At 48.0% G+C, this 19,128-nt stretch overlaps 6 protein-coding genes and 1 non-coding gene across 7 annotated transcripts; 2 read left to right on the top strand and 5 right to left on the bottom strand.

Moving 5' to 3' along the window:
- Nucleotides 1–137: 137 nt before the first annotated feature.
- On the top strand, nucleotides 138–3,424 carry E1B28_005450 (uncharacterized protein). The gene is made up of 8 exons (XM_043150012.1): nucleotides 138–246; nucleotides 301–491; nucleotides 545–1,489; nucleotides 1,549–1,951; nucleotides 2,010–2,106; nucleotides 2,170–2,308; nucleotides 2,358–2,950; nucleotides 3,005–3,424. Exons 3-8 carry the CDS (start codon nucleotides 1,229–1,231, stop codon nucleotides 3,180–3,182), a joined length of 1,671 nt encoding a protein of 556 aa, XP_043011096.1. The 5' UTR covers nucleotides 138–246; nucleotides 301–491; nucleotides 545–1,228; the 3' UTR covers nucleotides 3,183–3,424.
- Nucleotides 3,425–3,599: 175 nt separating this feature from the next.
- Nucleotides 3,600–5,565, bottom strand: E1B28_005449 (uncharacterized protein). Its single transcript, XM_043150011.1, has 3 exons — nucleotides 5,285–5,565; nucleotides 4,713–5,227; nucleotides 3,600–4,641 (listed from the first exon to the last, which is right to left on the bottom strand). The coding sequence occupies exons 1-3, from the start codon at nucleotides 5,316–5,318 to the stop codon at nucleotides 3,733–3,735; spliced, it is 1,458 nt and encodes a 485-aa protein (XP_043011095.1). The 5' UTR covers nucleotides 5,319–5,565; the 3' UTR covers nucleotides 3,600–3,732.
- Nucleotides 5,566–5,769: 204 nt separating this feature from the next.
- On the top strand, nucleotides 5,770–8,798 carry E1B28_005448 (uncharacterized protein; the record flags this gene model as incomplete). Its single annotated transcript, XM_043150010.1, has 5 exons — nucleotides 5,770–6,075; nucleotides 6,131–6,318; nucleotides 6,369–6,955; nucleotides 7,019–7,937; nucleotides 7,997–8,798. The coding sequence occupies 5 exons, from the start codon at nucleotides 5,770–5,772 to the stop codon at nucleotides 8,796–8,798; spliced, it is 2,802 nt and encodes a 933-aa protein (XP_043011094.1).
- Nucleotides 8,799–9,454: 656 nt separating this feature from the next.
- E1B28_005447 (uncharacterized protein) lies at nucleotides 9,455–10,259 on the bottom strand (the record flags this gene model as incomplete). Its single annotated transcript, XM_043150009.1, has 5 exons — nucleotides 9,455–9,459; nucleotides 9,510–9,551; nucleotides 9,601–9,768; nucleotides 9,869–9,994; nucleotides 10,058–10,259. 5 exons carry the CDS (start codon nucleotides 10,257–10,259, stop codon nucleotides 9,455–9,457), a joined length of 543 nt encoding a protein of 180 aa, XP_043011093.1.
- Nucleotides 10,260–10,469: 210 nt separating this feature from the next.
- On the bottom strand, nucleotides 10,470–11,986 carry E1B28_005446 (uncharacterized protein; the record flags this gene model as incomplete). Its single annotated transcript, XM_043150008.1, has 9 exons — nucleotides 10,470–10,478; nucleotides 10,634–10,782; nucleotides 10,836–11,069; nucleotides 11,121–11,250; nucleotides 11,310–11,318; nucleotides 11,388–11,443; nucleotides 11,501–11,518; nucleotides 11,573–11,820; nucleotides 11,877–11,986. The coding sequence occupies 9 exons, from the start codon at nucleotides 11,984–11,986 to the stop codon at nucleotides 10,470–10,472; spliced, it is 963 nt and encodes a 320-aa protein (XP_043011092.1).
- Nucleotides 11,987–12,629: 643 nt separating this feature from the next.
- Nucleotides 12,630–12,722, bottom strand: E1B28_005445. Its single transcript has one exon. It is a non-coding gene; the product is annotated as a tRNA-Glu (tRNA).
- Nucleotides 12,723–12,943: 221 nt separating this feature from the next.
- Nucleotides 12,944–18,533, bottom strand: E1B28_005444 (putative NRPS-like protein biosynthetic cluster; the record flags this gene model as incomplete). The annotated part of the gene is made up of 16 exons (XM_043150007.1): nucleotides 12,944–13,115; nucleotides 13,173–13,267; nucleotides 13,338–13,954; nucleotides 14,017–14,142; nucleotides 14,196–14,271; nucleotides 14,329–14,430; nucleotides 14,485–14,819; nucleotides 14,887–15,320; nucleotides 15,380–15,427; nucleotides 15,481–15,667; nucleotides 15,721–16,625; nucleotides 16,674–16,855; nucleotides 16,907–17,291; nucleotides 17,357–17,542; nucleotides 17,596–17,737; nucleotides 17,804–18,533. 16 exons carry the CDS (start codon nucleotides 18,531–18,533, stop codon nucleotides 12,944–12,946), a joined length of 4,722 nt encoding a protein of 1,573 aa, XP_043011091.1.
- Nucleotides 18,534–19,128: the final 595 nt, after the last annotated feature.

Raw genomic sequence — 19,128 nt, 5'->3', positions numbered from 1 at the left:
AATATCTACTAGCTCCCGTCGAGAGTCATGATTATTGAATCAAAGTTATTATATTTAGGGATTCCGACGCCACCATGCACCAAGCCGGTTGAATGGGATCGTCGGTATGTAATTTATATTTTCCAGTTTTTCCGTAACGGCAGCACACCAATCGCCATCGATCGTTTTTGGAAAGCTTCTGTCGAAACTACAGAGAACTGCCTTCCTCTTGTCTGTGGCAATAGTTATGCCGATTAGACCCTCTTGGTATTGATCAGTCCGTTTCAAGGGAGATCTTCTCTGATATAGTATGTGATATAGATCTATGGTGAACCTGTGGCCATAGTCGATCTCTTCGTTGCTTGAAAGGGGTTCAAGTTATCTATGCCAGTACCGACAGCTGCATTTTTAGGGTCTGAAAACAGGGTAGGACGGTTGAGGAGACCTCCTTCCCACTGCTATCCATGCCATGGCGGTGAACTTACCGCGGCGGCGCCCAGACAAGTCGCTCTGTAGGTCCCAGAATCATGACGTTGCCGCATTCCCCTCGCTCAACGATTTGCAGTGCAGAAGGGAGTGGTCGGTATGGCACGGGCTTTCGAGCATTCCGGCTGCATATTGATATCGACCTCGATGCTTATTCCTCGAGCAGGAGCCTAGGCAGACGGGACGTTATAGGTTTCAGAATATAGCGTCGCCGACCGGCCAATGTTCTTTGCTGGAGTTGTTGGGACCTTGGACCGTGCGTCCAAGAGTCAAGTCGTCTAGGTACGGTCGACTACTGTTGAAACTCCCGCAATTGACCTGACTAGTACTATTGCGTGTGCATGAGCTGGCCTGCCCGACTCCAACATCTCATCAGTATCATGATCAAACTTCAGCATTAGCATGCTATTGGAATCCGCCCCCAATTTTGTTTCTTTTTTGCAAGCTGATCAACTACTTAGTTAACGGAACCCGGATCACCGGTGTAGCAGAGTACGCCGTGTACATGCGATAGGCTAGCGGCCAAACCGGAAACGTGTAGTTCCTCTATAAACCACATCCATCATGAATCCATACCGCACCACTGGAAGATCTCCCGCTCCCAACAAAGTACAGGAATTGTTCCGCCACTGAAGGAAATAATAATTGGTATAAAAAGCGACCAGAAACCACGAATTCTCTCCAACCCAGGAGGCTAATCGATTTTTTACTACTCTCTTCTTTTCGCTTCTTCACCTTCCTTCCTATATTGTTTTCATTCAGAATGCTGGTACCATTCGATATCATTCCCTCAGCTTCGCCTGTTTTCGTTTTAGCAACTTCCGTTGGCCTCCTGGGGGGGTCCATCATCCTCATCGTCTTTTTCTTCTTCACCGTCACAGCTCTCAAAGCGCATCGAGAACAGTCTATCTTACCAAAGGGACTCCCATTCCTTGGAAAGAAGAACGAATTTCTGGCTTCCATCCGGGCTAACGCGCGTGGAGCAAGCGATTCTTTCAGATTGTTTACGGAGGCTTACGAAAAGGTTAGCATAAACTTACTTGAAAGGAATGCATTATTATTGACTCCGCATCGATCTCGTAGTATTCGACCAAGGGTTTGGTGTCTGTAGTCCCGACATGGACGAAAGGCCCTCAAGTACTCGTCCCCACCGCTCTGATCAACTGGCTCGCCCACGAACCCGAGCACGTCATGAACGCTAGAGACTGTACCTTCGAGGACATGCAATTTGCCTATACTACGGCGCATCCAGAGATCATGAACAACGATATGCTGGACCTGATGATCAAACGGGAGTTAACGCGCCACGTCGGGAATCTCAATGACAAGATCGTCAACGAGGTCTCCTTGGCCATGGGAGAGATGTTCGGCACCGGCGACTTATCGGAAAGTGGCCAAGGGGAATGGAGGGAAGTCGGTATCTGGGATAGCTCGATGCGACTTGTGGTGAAGGCTGCTAACAGTGTTTTCGTCGGTTCTGATCTTTGTAAGTCCTCTCCACCAGCAGTTCTGTTGATTATGGTGCTTACTCGACTATTAATCAGGCCGAAACGAAGAATACACGCAAGCCTGCATGTCCTGGGTTTGGGACGTTGCCACAAGTAGTGCGGTGATGCACATGTTCCCCAAGTTCCTAAAACCGTGAGTGGACTCAGGCTTTTTCCTTATCTTACTTGATCGACTGACAAGCTCCAAATGAATCAGGCATGTTTCCAAGCTCGTAACGTACAAGAACCGTCGCGATGCCAGAGTCAGCATAAAGCATACTCTCCCACTTGTTGAAGAACGTATCGCAAACATGACCCGGGCTCAAAATGACAAGTCCTTCGAGTATGAGGCACCGGTAAGTAGTTGTCGCTTCCTCGATGTCACTAAACTGAAAATCTCGTCAGAATGATCTGATCACTTGGATGGTGAAAGAATCTTTCAAACGTACCTCCGAAAGCGAGACCTCGGCGTACTCTCTCGCCTACCGTATCCTTCTCCTCAACTTTGCTGCTGTCATCACCTCTACCATCGCCTCCGCCAACTTCATCCTCGATATCATGTCCACAGATCCATCGGAAAACGTCGTCGAACTGCTTCGTGAGGAAGCCGAACGCGTATACAGAGAACACGATGGTGTCTGGTCCAAGGCTGCTGTTGCCAAGCTCGTCAGGCTCGACAGTGCTCTACGAGAATCCGGAAGATATTCCTGTGTCGGAGGATCCGCCATTACACGACGAGTTTGGACAGACGACGGTGTGGTCTTGCCTATCGATGGGAAGGAAGGAGAGGGCAGCGGTCTCTGGGTGCCCAAGGGAGCAACTGTTGGTGTTGCACAACACCAGATTCACTTCGATGAGAAGTACTACGGGCCGACTGTCGCCAAATTTGACCCCTTTAGGTTCTCGAGACCTAAGGAACAGGGTATTTCGACGACGAACGAAGATATGGTTACCACCTCGACGCATTACTTGACGTTCTCGCACGGTGTCCATGCCTGGTGAGTTATTTAAACTCACTACGAGTATGAGTCTGTACTAATTTCGTTGCAAAGCCCTGGTCGATTCTTCGCCGCGAACGAGTTGAAATTGATTATGGTGAACATCTTGTTGAATTACGAGATCCAATCAATGCCCACGCGTCCACCAAATGAAGCTTTGGGAGATGTGAAGATTCCTTCAAGGAAACGGACGATGATGATTCGGAAAAGGGCAAGAGTTATGGATGTTTGAAACCTGAACCCCCCGCACCGCTATTGAACTGAAGTGTTTTATCAATATTTAACCTAAGAGTCGTTCTTTCTCTTTCATTACTTTTACTTTCCCATTCCAATATCTGTATCTATAGGCCTATCGTTAAGAGTAAACCCTTGATAGATAATTTATTACACTTAGTACTTTCGCTCCTTGACAGAATACACTCAAACTGTCGATAAATAACAGATCATCTGATCGCGATAAAACTTTCCGCACAGACGAGTACGCGCTACCGCCAACTTCTGATCCAGAGCTACTTCCCATCAACGCCCAACTTTGATGCCAGCCCCGCAGGACCACAAGTCATCGTCAAGAACATCTGTGAGAAATGGGGCGGTGGATATAACGCTCCTTTTGACCAAGGTTCGTAAAAAAAAGACTTTGTTCTGCTCACGGGCCTTTCATAGCGCGCCAGAGATGTCTGGAAAAATATGTAAGAAGTGTGGTAATGTACAGTGGTAGTATCAGAAAACAAGTGAAAGGAAACATCAACATAACCATTCCCAACCACTTATACAAGCCCCGTTCAGAGTTCCTCTAACATTGTCTCCTGATGTTCCAAAGTAATAACATCATTATCCCTTGCCCCCGACCTTGTCCTATGATCATAAGATAAATGAAAGGGATACCTCATCCCCTCACCTACCCGACAGACCCAATCAAAATCAATTAACTGTACCTTCCCATCACATTCTCGGAAAATCAAGTTCGGCCTTCGAAGGTCCGCAAAAATATAACCAGCATCGTTAAGGACTTGAATTGCCTCTTTCACACCTTGTCTGACTTGCGCAGGAATCACATCACCCCAGTACCGATCGGAGAGTGTCTCGCCCTTAACATACTCCATGGCTAATAGCACCAAATCGCCATATCCGGGATTTTCTTCTCCCAATGGACGATAACCAAGTAACTTGGGTGCAAATCCTCGCTGGCTCATCATGACATGCGCTTCTTTGTTGTAGCGGCGGACAAACTTGATAACTATGTGACTGCTACGATCGTCTCCGTCGCCCGAGTCCAAGTTGTTGTCAGCAAGAAGCTTCTTGGCGAGGAACGTGACACAAGAAGGCCCCTCCTCCAATGCTTTCACATAGGCAAACTTGACAGTCTCGTGGGTATGGGTATGGATGTCAGTGAAGCTGTCAAAGGAGGGGAAGAACCGAGGGTGTTCGCATCCTTTGACATGGCACGGCCTTACGAAAGAGTCCCAATACTCCTCAAGGGCGTTTGTGGCCCTTCGAAGAGCGTAAAGGTTACGAGCAACCCTTCTCACTTGGTCCTCATCCAGTACACGACTGTTCCCCAGCCACATGTAGTCGGATAACCGTTGGATGATCGGTCGAGTTGTCAGAATACCCCCCATGATGACCAACCAAGGACCTGCAATGCCAAGGATGAACGTTGGACAGTTGGAGTGATCAGTGATAGGATCTCGCTGGGGGGGCAAGGTCATGAACAAAAAAAAAAGAGTCACGTAATGACGAATCGTAAAGAGCTTTTGCTTACCTGCGGCTGGCAGTAGAACCTGGCGAAGGAGAACGATGCCTGGACAGAGGGATCTGCACCCGTAGATCCCAATTCCCCTTTTATTTCTGCAATGACACACGCCGCCGCGACAGAGTCTAACGGTGTTTCGTACAAGGCCATGCAGTCAGTGGCAGTTCTGTCATCATTTTCGAATTGGTCCAATGGGAGGTGAAGGATTCGCCCAAGGATCAAGCAGGTGTTCGTGTTCCCCGGTCCTTCGTACGTCTCGATCTGGGAACAACTTCGTATCAATGCCGCCGTGTTACTGAGGATGTCATCGTCGTCAGGAACCTGGAAGGTTGGGTCCCGGATGAGAGCAGCGAACTGGGCAAACGCGGGATGATAGAGCTCGATGGGAGGGGCGCTCGTCTCGACCGGATATTTGGGGTTGAAACGTCCATCTAGGATGGCACCGTCAGGGGAAGACTGATTCAAAGCATATTCACCTGACGTCGCGACGTTGGAGGGAAAACCAGTTTTGTAATCCCTGAAATCTGACGAAAGCTGGCTGCTGAGAAACGTTGGTAAAGGGAGAGAGGGAGAGAACGTACTTTTTGTTAATGGCATAACAACCTCGTCATCCATGCTAGGAGAGCGTTGACGCTTGAGGCCTTGAGGGCAAGAAGGTACAGGAGACAAATGAAAAACAACAAGCAGGGGTGTTCGGGGAGGCACATCTTGTCCGGGACAAAGAGCTTCCTGAATAGTGAAATTTACATGTAATTCCTCCGCGTAATCTTCCAAAGACTGTTGCTTGAGGTCTGCGCGAACTTTGTTCAAGAAAGGCACACCGGGTCCACGAGGCTATAGCGGTTTGAGTATACTTTTCACAACGGATGGCAAGAGACAGACGACTGTCCTACGTCTCCCACCCCCTCAGGACACATCATGTGATGTGAAATGCTTACAAAAATCTGGTACATATACGTACATATAACAAATGCGTGAAAATCACGTTCGCGTTGTAACTTGTGGCTGGTTCTCCGTATTTTATTCTTATTGTGATTGTATTCTCTACTGCTCTAAACCACTTCCCATGATGTCCAATGCTTCCTCTATCTGCCAGCCCAATTCCAAGAAGCCCAAACCACCGGGAACGTGCGCTTATACAAAATGCAACCGTAGATTAGAGCCAGGTGATAGCAAATACACCTCCTGCAAGAAGTGTCGTGAACAGGATAACGAGAGGAAACGTCAGCGAAGAAAGCAACAGAAAGCCGACAATCCTTCACTTTCTCCAATCCTTGCAAATCCAAAGAATCACCATGTCCGAACATTGGACCCTGCTACAAGCCAGCGACCAGAAGCTGAGAGTGAAAGTGGATCTGAAGTAGAGGCTTCAGTACGTCATTTTAAATTTCTGCTTTCGACCGTTTGAAGAGCTTACTATCAAGTAGAGAATGTCAGCTCAAAGATTTCCAAACCCTGACGAAATGTTCACTGCTCTACGCAAGTTGTCACGTCAAGGCACCATAATTGACTTTTATGGACAATACACCCTACCTATAGATCCGATGGTCTCCGACAAGGAACGGGTGCAGCTGACAATGAGAGAGGCCTGGGGCGTAACTGGATATCGATGGACGTGAGTGAATGAACTTGTTGTCTTGGCGAAACCACTGACCTTGCTCCTAGCGTTCACAGCAATCGGAAACTCCAAAATGGTCATAAGACTAAGGCATGGTGTTCACAAGATGCCTGTCGGAAGAAGGCCCCAAAGCCCAGACAGGGGGAGAACATCAAGCATAGAGACAATGTTGGGATGCACCGTTTTGAATGCCAGAGCAGTCTGCTCGCATCGTGCAAGGACCAGAGGAAAGGCAGTCACATTGTCAAACTCGTGTCTCTCCGAATCCGGCACTGTAACAAACATGTACCTTATTATGATGTTTCAATGCCAATAGAGGCATTAGACGTTATACGGGAAAGCCTCGAATGGTCAACACCCTCTTCGTTGGCAGCCAAGATACAAGCAGAGCACCCAACGGTAACTGCTGCACAGATACACCGTGCATGGGCAGCGATGAGTGAAGAAATCTGGAAGAAAGATCCAAATCAGCTGTTATCCGTGCAGAAAGTGCTAGAGGAACACCAAAACATTGTTGACGTCTTTGAGGTGGAAGCCATACCTGACGTGGAACAGATCTGTTGGGGTCTCAAGATTATAGCAGAGAAGTTAACTGTCAAGAAGTCAGTTGTAGAGATAGCTATGGATGCGACATGTAAGTCAATCATGCCGTCTCGATTACCGAAATATTCTCTTGACACTTACCGTTTAATTTTAGACAACACAAATTCTATGCACCTTGAACTCTACTGTATAATGGCGGAATTTGATAACACTGGCTTTCCCCTCTCTTATTGCCTGTTATCGACAACAAAGTCAGCGACACCACAAAAAAGGATAAATTCACTTGAGCGCTGGGCTGTACATATCCGCGACCGTTATCACATCAACCCCAAGTTCATCAATGTCGACAAGGACTTAGGCGAGATTGGAATGGCACAGAGAGTCTGGCCCGATGCTAGAGTTCAGATCTGTGGATGGCATATGAAGAAAGCCATTCGTGAGCGACTCGTCAAAACAAAACTTTCCACGACGCCTTACAATCCGGTTGAAGCATGGAAGTCATTTTCCTTCATCGACATTTTCTTTGTACCTCCTAGCCACCCTGATCTCGGAGAGCGAGAAGGTGGACGCGAGGGAGGGGGCCGTGACAGCACTCTTGACGACCCCGAGCCAGATCAAGAAGAAAAACCTAATCCGAATGCATTATACATTCATCTGCCTGCGACGCAAAAGAAAATTGGTCAAGACTTACCTGATTTGGCATCGTTACCACCAGACATAACATTGAAGATCCGAATTCCGGCCCTGAAGTCCACTCAAGGACAGAATAGTGGACTTGAGGACACCCCGAAACGAGTCTTCTGTCCAGCCGAACTACGTGATGTGGTGATCGCAAGAATAAATGATCATCGGAATGCTCATCCACTCTTGCCTGGCAAAACCGCACCCACACCTGATGGTATATATTACTGGGCTGTCAATAGTATGTATGAGTTCTGCGTTGAACATGACTTGCGGGAGTTGTGGGCGTACCTCTGGGAGAACTGGTATCGTCCAGCCCGGTGGAAGTTATGGGCTCGTGCTGTCGTCTCCGAAATACCTCGCCTCAACACAACTATGATAATGGAGAGTCAGTAAGTAAATTTTACTTTTTTTATTACTGAACTAGTACTCACTGATCTGGAATTCCTAGTTGGCGCCATATCAAAAACGACTTCCTTCACCATTTCAGCAAGCCACGTCTAGATCTGTTGGCATGGATCCTTATAACAAAATTAGCACCATCGTACTATCGAAAACTAGACATAATGCAAGGAGATATTGGTCGGTACCGATTCAGTTGTGCCTGGCGAAAACCGTTCAAAAATGCATGGAAGGAATGCGAGAAAAAACACATACCCGAGCCCCAAGGCACCTTTGAATACCGCACCAATGTCAAACGATGGGTATGCACCTGCCGTGCGCTTGCCAAAAGCCGCTTCTTGATTTGCAAGCACCTAGTTCAAGCAGTGAAGCCTGTACCACCACATTTCTTCCTCGAAGTAACACGTAACCGGACTGCACCAATATGGTCTCACCCATCTTTGGTGCCTCTGAAAGATGACGGTGATGAGGAGCAAATTCTCGGGGATTCAGATAGAAATGTGGGAGCTGGAGATGAATCAGATGATGAGGGAAATATAACTGATGATGAAGATGATTACCGGGTGCAGGCAGAACAACGATTATCCAGTAACTCAACCTTCCAAGAGCGGATGACTTACATTATACAAGGCATAAACAGCTTTGCTGGTGGACTCGCATATCAGATGCAGTTTCGGGATGAGAGGTTCCTTACACGACTGGAGTCTCAAGGCAAAGGTTTCTTCAGCCTTATGGAAACGTGCCTTGAGAAGGAACGCCGAGAGAACAGCTCTTGCGCCTGCAACCCAGGGACTTGGAACCCTCAATTTTCGTCTGCCATGTTCTACCGCTCAAGGCACCCTGACACCTAGTTAGACTTGATGAGACAAGTAATAAAATAGAATGAATGACATTACCTCTGACCAATCTCTGATCCAAACGAGTCTTTGCGAGGGTGTCGTTGCGTCGCCTCGTCCTGCAAAGAAAAAAAAAAAAGAAGACGAATACTTAGGTAAGTATTTCACATCACGTGCGGTGTCCTGAGGGGATGGGAGACGAAGGGCTTTCGAGACAGACCTGATATACAAACCATCCGGTGATTTGACCTTCGGGAGTACGAAAACCCTGCTCACGTGCACCGTCCTTCGCGAGGTCCACAAATTGTTTGACTATTTGGTCGAGAGATGCTTTAACGGTAAGCTGGAATGACGAAACTAGATCGACTAAGGCATTTTCGGCTGTCTCCGATTTGATGTACAAGATGTACAGGAGGAAGTTGTGGGTGTTCATGGTGAAGTATGGGTTTAGTCACAGTCACGGTCACCGAGTCGGAGAATTTGAAATGACCAAGTAACACCCTTGTTCCCCCCTTATTGCTGAATATTCTTGAGTGCCAATGAACAGTTGTTTTTATGGACGATATTACACAACTCGAACACACTCGCGGCGCATACCATGAATATGTCGGGTTTAAAGTGTTTGAACCTCGAACTAAAGTTTTCGAAGGACACCCCAACCCGGGTGCGACTTACGCTACTAGACGTTCAAAGCGCGCACAACTTTATCGGAGCTGAAAGACACACCCAAATACGATACTCCTCCTCCACCGAGTAAAACAGAACCACCTGCCTTCGGAGTCTTTTCACACCTTCACCTCATCCTCACCCTTTTCACCATCATCGAAATCGCCAACCCCATTGGCATCCTCAGCCAGATCCACATGATCCACCGCATTCTGCGTGTCACCAAGATGCCAACCAGGCATCGCAAGCGAGAGCACCAACGGAAGGATAGAGATACATGTCGCGGTTATAAGTAGGGATTTCATAACATCGCTATATGCTTTTTTTTTTTTTGAAAGGGTGAAAATATAGCGAGTTAGCGAAGGAAGAAAAACGAAAGGGGCGAAGCCGCTCGATAATCCCTAATCGCGTCGGACTACCTTCAGGGTATGTATCCCGGATGAGAGAGATGGAAGAAAATATTTGAGCTCGTTCCGTTTCGTTGAGAGTCGGAAGGTGAACTGCTAGTCTGTCAGGCACTGTCTGGTTGGTCCATATGGCTCCAGCTGTTAGAGTTACGGTTTATAATTAGTTCTGTGTTCTGCGTCCAAGTGAGTTAGACCCCTTACAAATAGCATTGCCAACGGCACCTCCAACTTCCCTGAACAACAACTTCACGACAGCAGTGACCATCGCCACATCGACATGTGGTACGGAAGCTTGAGCTCCAACCTGAGATGTGATTGCGGCAATGCCTCCTCCTATACCTTGGAGGATCTGTGTCCAGACAACTTCCGCGGTCGATCCTTGTGCACCTCGGGAGTGTATCATGAGGCCGACGCCTAACAAGTGAATATTGAATGGCTAGACCGGTAACGAGGGTCCACTGAGCGAGAGTGTGTCAGTTAAAAAATGCATATGCTTGGCACTGAGGTAAAGATAGTTCAACCTTATACCGATGAGTGAATCGGAGGATTACGCCTCCCAAGATGCCGAATATCGTTAATGCCACCGATTGTGTAGAGACGAAGTATGTAGCATTCAGAGGACCTAGACAAATAGATGAGTCGGTTTGTATTGTACGATCAACCAAGGCTTGACCACGTATACAAACGAAAAGAGATAGGTGAATGTGAGGTAAAATGACACCTGTGTCAATGGACCGCGTGATCGAGAAGACAATAAAGAAGAAAATCAATACCCACAAAATCAAAGAATCCAATGAATGCGGCAAGAACAACACTTCGATTCTTCAAATATTTGCTAGGAACGACAGGATATTGTACGTATCTCTCCCACATCACGAAAATGGGGACTAGAACAAAGCCGACGACGATCATGGCTATCATGGAAGCTGTTCGAATGATGTTAGAACGGGCACGGGCATTATATCGTAAACGACCATACGATTGTTCCATCCATTCTCTGCACTCCTGGCAAGCGTGAGCGGAAGCAGAATGAGAGCGGCCGCGGCTCCGAGGAGCATCAAGCCAAAAATATCCATGCGGCGCACAAGTTCGAAGACCCCTGTCTTCGGTGTCGCGTGCGTGAGGTCGAGTTTCTTCGCTTTACGTTCAGCGCAGAGAAGGGTAACGATAAGTGGAGATAGAGCCGCTGGGACCAGGATTGCGAACATGCCGTCTGAAAGAAGGATTGAACATTCGGGAGAGTCAAAAAGTAAGGCAGACAGACCGAAGTTGAGACGTGCACGCCAACGAATGCATTGACGACGAACGGGAGGGAAATTAATCCAGAAACAAGGCCACGCCACTTCAAGACTGTAATGTCGGCGATAATGATTTGCGTGAGGAGCTGAAGGCCACTGGGTTGCAAGAGCTTGACTTGGTGTTTCGGTCACGAATTGAGCAAGTATTTACTCACGTATAGCCGCTTTGAAAACGCAGTAAATCAGTAAGTGGAAGGGAGTACTGAAAGAGGATTGGCGTACATGGCATAGACCACTATACCACCCGCAACGGCCTCGACACGTTTTGCAGAAGCGATAACGATGTAGCCTTGTTTGAGTTCAAACCTAAGATGGATGCAACGAATCTTGTGTGAACTTCACGGACCGATAACATAGCAGATCACTTTTTGATTCATCGGGTCAGTCGAGCCCGCTACGTGTAACGATAGAGACTCACAGACTACGATATCAGCGAATCCTCGAGAGGTGACATCAGCAAAACGTGCTATCACAGGCTTAAACGTCGCGACTAGGCAGAACCAGAGGCTAGGCACTTTACAAGACTCGATGAACGTACGGATAATCGCTTGTGCAACCTGGATTGTAGCAATTAAACTATGGTCGTTCAGAGCGAACGTTGCGAATGCGAGATACGAGTATGTTGTCTGGCTCTCTAAAGAGTAGATGTATGAAGCTAATCCCAAGCTTTCAGCGTTTCAGATAGGTTGTTTTAACCGAGGGAATAGAACAGTAGGACTCACCCGATGAACAAAAACCACTTGGAGTATTTCCCATAGACCTTGTACGTGGCTTCGACGGTCTTGATCCCGGTATCAACTTTGTGAGCGTCAGAGATGGATGTTATTGACATCGAGCCTGAAACTCGAGGCACCGTCGACAGGAAGTGGGATGGGGAAGTAAAGGCGTTGTGTATTCTTTATCAGGTCTGATCCGGTGCGATCCGGCCGGCTCCGGGTCGGTTCCAAGCTGTTCCGCAGCCCGCTGGTCGATGTCTAGATTCCAGGCTTGAGCAGGTTGAGTTGATAGTTTTTGTGAATTGAAGCAGTAGTACCTTCATTCTTGAAGTGGCGAAGAGGCTCAACAGAAGTGATCCATCCAGACATCGATCGGGGTAACTATGTGTAGTTTGAGCTTCTAGACATGGTTCCCATGCGCGATGGCATGACTCACAGAAAAGCGGCTGATATTCACTGATCAGACAGCCGCTATCATGTGGATCTGCCCATGTGCGATGCTAGGGGATTGAATATTGACCGGTAACTGGATCTGTTCGTGGAAATGGATGACCCGCGCAAGGAACGTGCTGATACGTGTCTATGGATTCAAATATTCATGAGCCGGTTTCAACTTTCCATTTGCTGAACTTTCTGCTCTGGTTCGTGGGCCTTAAAGCTTGACATGGTGGTGTCAAACCGACTGGGATGAAAGATACGTCGATATTTGATGTCTTGCGAATGACATGATAAAAAACAAGGTGGATTTTGTGCACCTTATTCCGTTACAGGGAATCGAACCCTGGGCTATCGCGCATGCTCCTTACGGAAGGCCATGAGAGGCGATAATGTTAGCCACTACACCATAACGGATATATAAATGTTTCGTTCTTCACTCCATGTTGAGCCACAGAACATCGGAAAGGGAAAGTGTTTGTATGCGATCGCAAGAGTCAAACAGAAGATTGTTAGAATGATAAACGCGGACTGCCCGCCCGCGCTTTTTCTGACATTATAAGATCAGGGCGGTGCTCAAACATGAGAATGCAACTTCGTTTAATTTTTGATTCCTATAACATAAAGATACTCATACTCTAATAACTGCCACTGAATCTCACAGCTTGCAATACGCGCCCAGGCCATCCAGTGTACGCGGTCCCACTCGCAGCAACCTCCCCCGATGTCAACAGAGTATGTTCACACAGAACACTTCGGTCCTCCATTGACGCTCCAGAAAGTAATCTCGACCCACTCCGCATAGCACACCTAGGAGAATAGATAACGATCAGCAAAAACGTTCAGAAAACAATAACCACTACCTACCCGTGCCCAATCTTGAGGTGATTCAGAGAGAAATGCCCTCTAGAATTGATATGCGACACGACAGAACAGTTGTCGAGTGCCACGTCGTTTCCAAGCTAAAAAAGCAAAACCAGACAAACAAATCAGAAACCCCACACCAATGAAACAACAGAAATTCTCCCTCACCTCCACAAGATCAGGTTCCGTCATCAACCCCAAGTGTCCACCCGTAAAAAGCGAACAGTTCTTCCCAATCGTCGCGCCCATCGCTTTATAATACCACACGATGAATGCAGTACCCGAGATAGGTCTTAACAGCCCTGCTCCCCCAAACGCGTTACTGACAAGACTGGATATCACCAAATGGAGTTTCCATCGCTGAGAGTACGGGTCTTTATCCCAATCATACTCCCCCACGCGCCGACGGCCAAGCAGAACCCACTTCGTAAGGATAACCCAAGCAAAGGCAAGTAACGCTTCAAGGTGTAGAACGGAGACGTAAATCCCGGCAACGAGGGCATATACAAACGCGAATTGGTACCAGCTGGGAGTGAAGATCGATAGCCAAGGGGCAGATACGAAGAGGAGATGGAGGATCTGTGCGGTAGCTAACGGTGGGATCGACCAATATATCGCGGTGCTGGATGCAACCACAACATTGATGAAGACGATCAGGGGATATGGCCACACATAATACGGTGCTTTGCCCTCGTAGAATGCGCGTCCAAAAGGTGTGGTAGTGTTCGTGCTTTCTGATTTGCCAGATGGTGTACCGTCCTTCAGACATATTGGTGTGCCGTTCTCTATACAAGTCGGATATATCCCTTCAGATGAAGTTCGTAACAGGAGAATGGAGAAACTCAACTATTTCCAATCCACATAGAGCCATCACAGTAGTGTCCGTTACGAGTGCTTAACGTGCCAGATCCCATAACGGTACGTGTACCTACACGAGTACCGGGTAGTAGTACTACGCGATCAGCAATCATGGCTATAAACAGATGAGAGACGGATTCGACAACAACGAAACAATAAACAGCTGACCTCCATTTCCAATGACAACTTTTTCCGAACCAATACCATCGGTGGTGAAGATCTCTGAGCGAGAGCCAAAAACAACCTGTCGTTATTCGCTGACCATCAGTTCCCTTCCCTCGCAGTGGATAGCAACACGTACATCGTCCCCAATCTCCAGCAGCTCAGGATCCATACAGTTGATCCCGGATCCTGGCCAGTATACTCGACGTCCGACTTTAGCTCCCATAGCACGATAAACAATCTGAAAACAACTATAAGTAAAACCTCTCGAAGTATAAAGATCGCCACTACTTACCGATACGACTTCGTAATGTGCGCCAAGAATGGAAAACGCATCTCTAAGCTTCTTCTGCGAGAGAAGCTTCGAGTTGACAAACTGTCGAAACAAAGACATTTGAGATGGTGTACCACGACACTCCGTGTTCAAACCAAGGATACGCTTAAGCATGAGGCCTAACCCCAACCTAAGTAGAGGAACAACGACCGCTTTAACTGCCTTGGCTGCAATATGAAAAGCAACCCGGGTGGGGTTGGCAAACCAGACAATGACGGTGATGAGGGGTTCCTCCCTCTCAATAACGATGAAAGTGAGGTCGAACATCAACCACAACATCACGAACCATGGAATTACTATGTAAAGACCGTCAGCCATCGGGAAGAAATGTAGAAAAATCTCTGTGGAAGATTATCCACGTACAAGACACATAATCAACGATGACGATGATAGGCCACGCGACGAAGTACCTCAATGCCCAATGCAATTGTGCGATGGCCTTGCGATTGTAAACAGAGAACATGGAGGGTGAGGGTCCTTCGAAGCTAGAGGATTGAGGGCCGTAAACCGAATTTTCGGGAATTGAGGAGCCAGGGGTTATTTGAGTCATCGTGTTGATGGAGGCATTGGAGCCTATGACAATAGGTCCCAGGCGAAAGAGCCCATCACGATCAACACAAAATCCTCGGACGAGTGCCTGGTCAATCCTACACCCGTCTTGGAGAGTGATGAGGTCGAATTCTCCCAGCTGCGCTCGTCGGTCGATACTGACACCTCGACCGATTTTTGCACCGAGTAAGCGATAGTAAACGATTTCGAGCTGGGCGCTAAGACCGAACACGCCATGACCAGCTGTCCTGGGAAATACTTCGTTGGTTCTCATGATCATGCAGACAATGGCTGAAACGATACGTACATCAAGGCTTGATTTACTATCCACCATCGGAGATAATAATTCGACCACCTTACTGGAAGGGTCAGCTACGAGAAATGATAATCTGCGAAACGGAAACGTACATGGGATAAACTCCTGGTTTGTATCGCCCTATTATGACCCACTTGAAAAAGATAGCGACAATCGGGGCCATGGCACGAGTTATTATACGAGAGGCTAACATAGCAAATATTAGAGTGCCCATTCGGTCCCAGAAACTCGGACCAATATGATGAACAAAGTCAGCAAGTATGAATAAAAATATTGTCCCTTCGAAACTCAAGTCAGCAAATACACGTCTGGGAATCATCAGAGTCACTCACATGTCAATGCAGATTTAAGTGGATAAAAAAATACGAAAGGCAAAGATTGAATGAGTAGAACGAAAGGATGATGCTGGCTCCTTGTCCCGCTTGATGCTGAGAAGTCCTCCGAGATCGATGGTTGACGAGAATTTCGGACCAATTTATCCATGGAATCAAAAATGGAGGGAGCGTTGGAGGGGGCTGCAGAGGGGGCATTGGAGAAGGCGTGGAGGGTCTCGGACCGAGCGTCGAGTGAAGATGAGCACCGCTTCTCAACATCAATGAGGGAGGAGATACCAGTGATCGTGCTGTTGGTGAATAATGACGTGATCCCCACATCGACCCCAGTACATTTTCGCAGCTGATAAGACAGTTTTCCCAATAGAAGGGAGTTCCCTCCAAGGAGAAAAAAGTCGGATTCAGGTGTGATTTTGGCGGGTTCAATGTTGAGTAGCTCAGCAACAATGTCACATACAAGGAGGGAGTGGGTAGACATTCTCGAGTTAACCTGAGATAGACCATACTTCTCCAGAAGCTCGAAGTCCACCAACCCTTCTGGTGTCCTCGGGAAGGCACGGTGGAAGAGACGGATCTCTGGAAGAGCATACCCGGGGAGGGAGGACAGGCATACAAGGATGGAGGTAGAGCCTACCGAAGAACCGGCTTCAACGACGACAAAGGCTTCAGGCATTCCATCAGAGTCAAGGTGAACGGCGGCTTCTTGGACACCCTCGATTTGGCAGACCAAATCTTGAATGGCAGCGCAATCCACGGAGACCGGGCGACAAGGGATGCTATCCGAAAGTTGCGTCGGCCTCCTCGATATCTGAGCCTCAAAATGCCGTCCAATAACAGGGATACCATCGGAAAGGCACCCAAGCTTTAATCTCTTGGCCAGGTTGATACGTTGAGGTTTTCCCGCACTGCGAGTTCTTTAGCGGGAGGCGAGAAGAAGGTGCAGAGAAGCGTACCTATTTTTCGGGATGTCGTTCATATATACGAGTACAAACGGCCATTTAGAAGGATGTAGAGAGTCCTTGACGAGACTATGCAGTTGTTGCAAACCAAGTCTTGGTTGATTTCGAATGGGTACAACAACCAATCCAACAGCCTCCTGTAGAACTTCATGTTCAACCGAAAAAGCTAGCGTCGCCTAAACCGAACATAAACACGAATGGCACAAATGCGAAGATACCAGACTGACCTTGACGATTCCTTTAGCAGCTATACTGACAGCCTCCTCTATCTCAAACGGCGAGATAACTTCGCCACCTTTATTGATAATCTCCTTCGACCTGCCCGTAATAAAGAGATACCCATCTTCGTCAAGATATCCCACATCGCCGGTGTCAAACCAGCCTTCACTGGTAAACATTGAAGTGTCCAACGGTACTTCGGGGTTGGGCGAAACTTCATAGCCAGCGAACGTTGGAAAGCCTCGGACCGAAACAGCGCCATGTTCACCTCTTTCCAACTCCCGTTCCAGATTTTGTGGGTCCCGGATAGAGATATGTGGGCCGCACGAAACCCCAGAACATCCTGGACGATCTAATTGGTAAGTTTTCGGAGGTGAGGCGATGGGCATGCATCTGGATTGGATAACGTCTTCGGTCAGCAACCCCTGTAGGAGAGGAGAGGAGATCGGGGATCTTACTCCGTCATTCCATAAGAAGGTAACACAACCGCACCCGCGAAGCGCTCCTTCAGGTCTAAGGCTAGTGATGGAAGAAGCCCGCCTGCAGCATTGCAGATCATCCGGATACGCAAATCTCTGGATGGTATGATGTCGCTCGGTTGTGAAGACAAAATTGCATTGTGGATTGTAGGGGCCGCATAGTACCTAGAAGGAAGGCTCGTTCAAAGCTTCCTCCGTTTAAAAGAGGGTGAGCGTACCAAGTAGCTCGCAGTTTGGAGGCTATGGACCAGAACGCAACTGCGTCGAAACCGGCACATACGATGGTGGATCCACCCGAAAAGACAGGAGCCAACAAGTTCCTGACGACACCTCCAACATGGAACAATGGCATCATGTTTACTGTAGAAAAGGAAATACAACACATTAGCATTTCTTTCATGGAGATACTCTCTGTGAGGCACGCACGATTCACATCTGAAGGTCTCAAGCCCCATGATTGCACCACAGCCCAGCTACCGATGACCAAACACTTCAAGGTATAAGGAACCACCTTCTTCTTTCCACTCGTACCCGAAGTGCACAGAACCAAACACCGGTCGTCCAACTCATTCAGCGGTGACGGTGAAGCTTTCCTCGGCCGAAATAGCTCTCTCCCCGACGACAACTTCAGATCAAATAATCCCATAGGTCCAGAAGGACGTCCATCAACGTAAATCACACAGCAGCGTAACTCCTCGGCTATTGAACGGAGATCAAGGCGTCGTTCTAGATCTCTCGTCGTGAGGATGGCTTTGACCCCCAAACGGGTGATGTCCTCCCTGAGCTCTGTCGCTGTGCAACTCGCGTTCAAGGGTGCGCATGTGTAGTATGCTGCTACGCATAGTAAGGCAACGGCGTTTTCTGGTCCATTAGGAAGAAGTATAGCAACTCTGTCGGCGCGTGATAGTGAAGGATGGTCATTCGTAGCGAAGGGTAATGTGAATGTGGATAAAAATGAACGTAGTTCGGTGTGGGTCAACGGAGACTTGGAAGAATCAGAGGAAAAGATGGCAGATTGTGAAGTGGACGGAAGGCAGTCGAGAAAGTTATGGATCGTTGCTGACCGGACAAGTCGTCGTGCAAGAGCGTCTCCGAGGCATCTGATGGGCGGTAACGTTGGTGGTCTGTATCCCAGCAGAGATAGAGGTATCGACATGGGCCAGAAACAGTCCGGTTTTTCGATAGCTAGGGGACAAGTTCTCGACCCAACGCGAATGATGATATATACACTGCTTGAATTTAACTCTGCAAAGAAACATTGGCGCGAATTCTACCTGAGCTGGTAACGGGACTTACGTTGGATGCGCCCGAACAGAGGAAGTCGGAAGAGAGGCGAGCGCTGCGCAGTGCAACCAATATCCACCGTTGAATATTTGAATTTGAGGCAGTTGCACCCTGTTTTTCTGTTTCGGCAAGATGTTAGGGGGAGAGCGAGAATCCCTATCCCTTCGAATGACAGATGATGGCTGAATATGAATCCAGGCTCCAGTTGACAAACTCGAAGAACAACAGAGGGGAGTCGCGTGGCGTAAGGTTTCAAGTCGATCCTTAGGGACGAACCACTTAGACAGTCATGAAGAATTGAGACCCAGTTCTGCGGATATTATCCAGTTCTACCGGCTCTAATGGAGTTTAAAGTAATGTCGCGAACCCCTGAAGTCTTTAGCTCAGTTTAGCTTTGAGTGTGGCCTTGCTTGGTTAATGGTGTGGTATGGAATGGCCAGCAAGACATCTGAGAACCTGATGAGTAA

This window comes from Marasmius oreades, chromosome 3 (genome assembly GCF_018924745.1).
Source record: "Marasmius oreades isolate 03SP1 chromosome 3, whole genome shotgun sequence".
Lineage (NCBI taxonomy): Eukaryota > Fungi > Basidiomycota > Agaricomycetes > Agaricales > Marasmiaceae > Marasmius > Marasmius oreades.
This window is presented reverse-complemented; position numbering and strand designations above follow the sequence as displayed.

Coding starts and splice junctions, on each gene's coding strand:
- E1B28_005450 (XM_043150012.1), top strand. CDS start 1,229: ATGCTGGTACCATTCGATATCATTCCCTCAGCTTCGCCTGTTTTCGTT. Junction 2,107..2,169: donor TTCCCCAAGTTCCTAAAACC/GTGAGTGGACTC, acceptor CAAATGAATCAG/GCATGTTTCCAAGCTCGTAA. Junction 2,951..3,004: donor TCGCACGGTGTCCATGCCTG/GTGAGTTATTTA, acceptor TTCGTTGCAAAG/CCCTGGTCGATTCTTCGCCG.
- E1B28_005449 (XM_043150011.1), bottom strand. CDS start 5,318: ATGGATGACGAGGTTGTTATGCCATTAACAAAAA. Junction 5,228..5,284: donor TGTTATGCCATTAACAAAAA/GTACGTTCTCTC, acceptor AGCTTTCGTCAG/ATTTCAGGGATTACAAAACT. Junction 4,642..4,712: donor GGTTCTACTGCCAGCCGCAG/GTAAGCAAAAGC, acceptor TTGCCCCCCCAG/CGAGATCCTATCACTGATCA.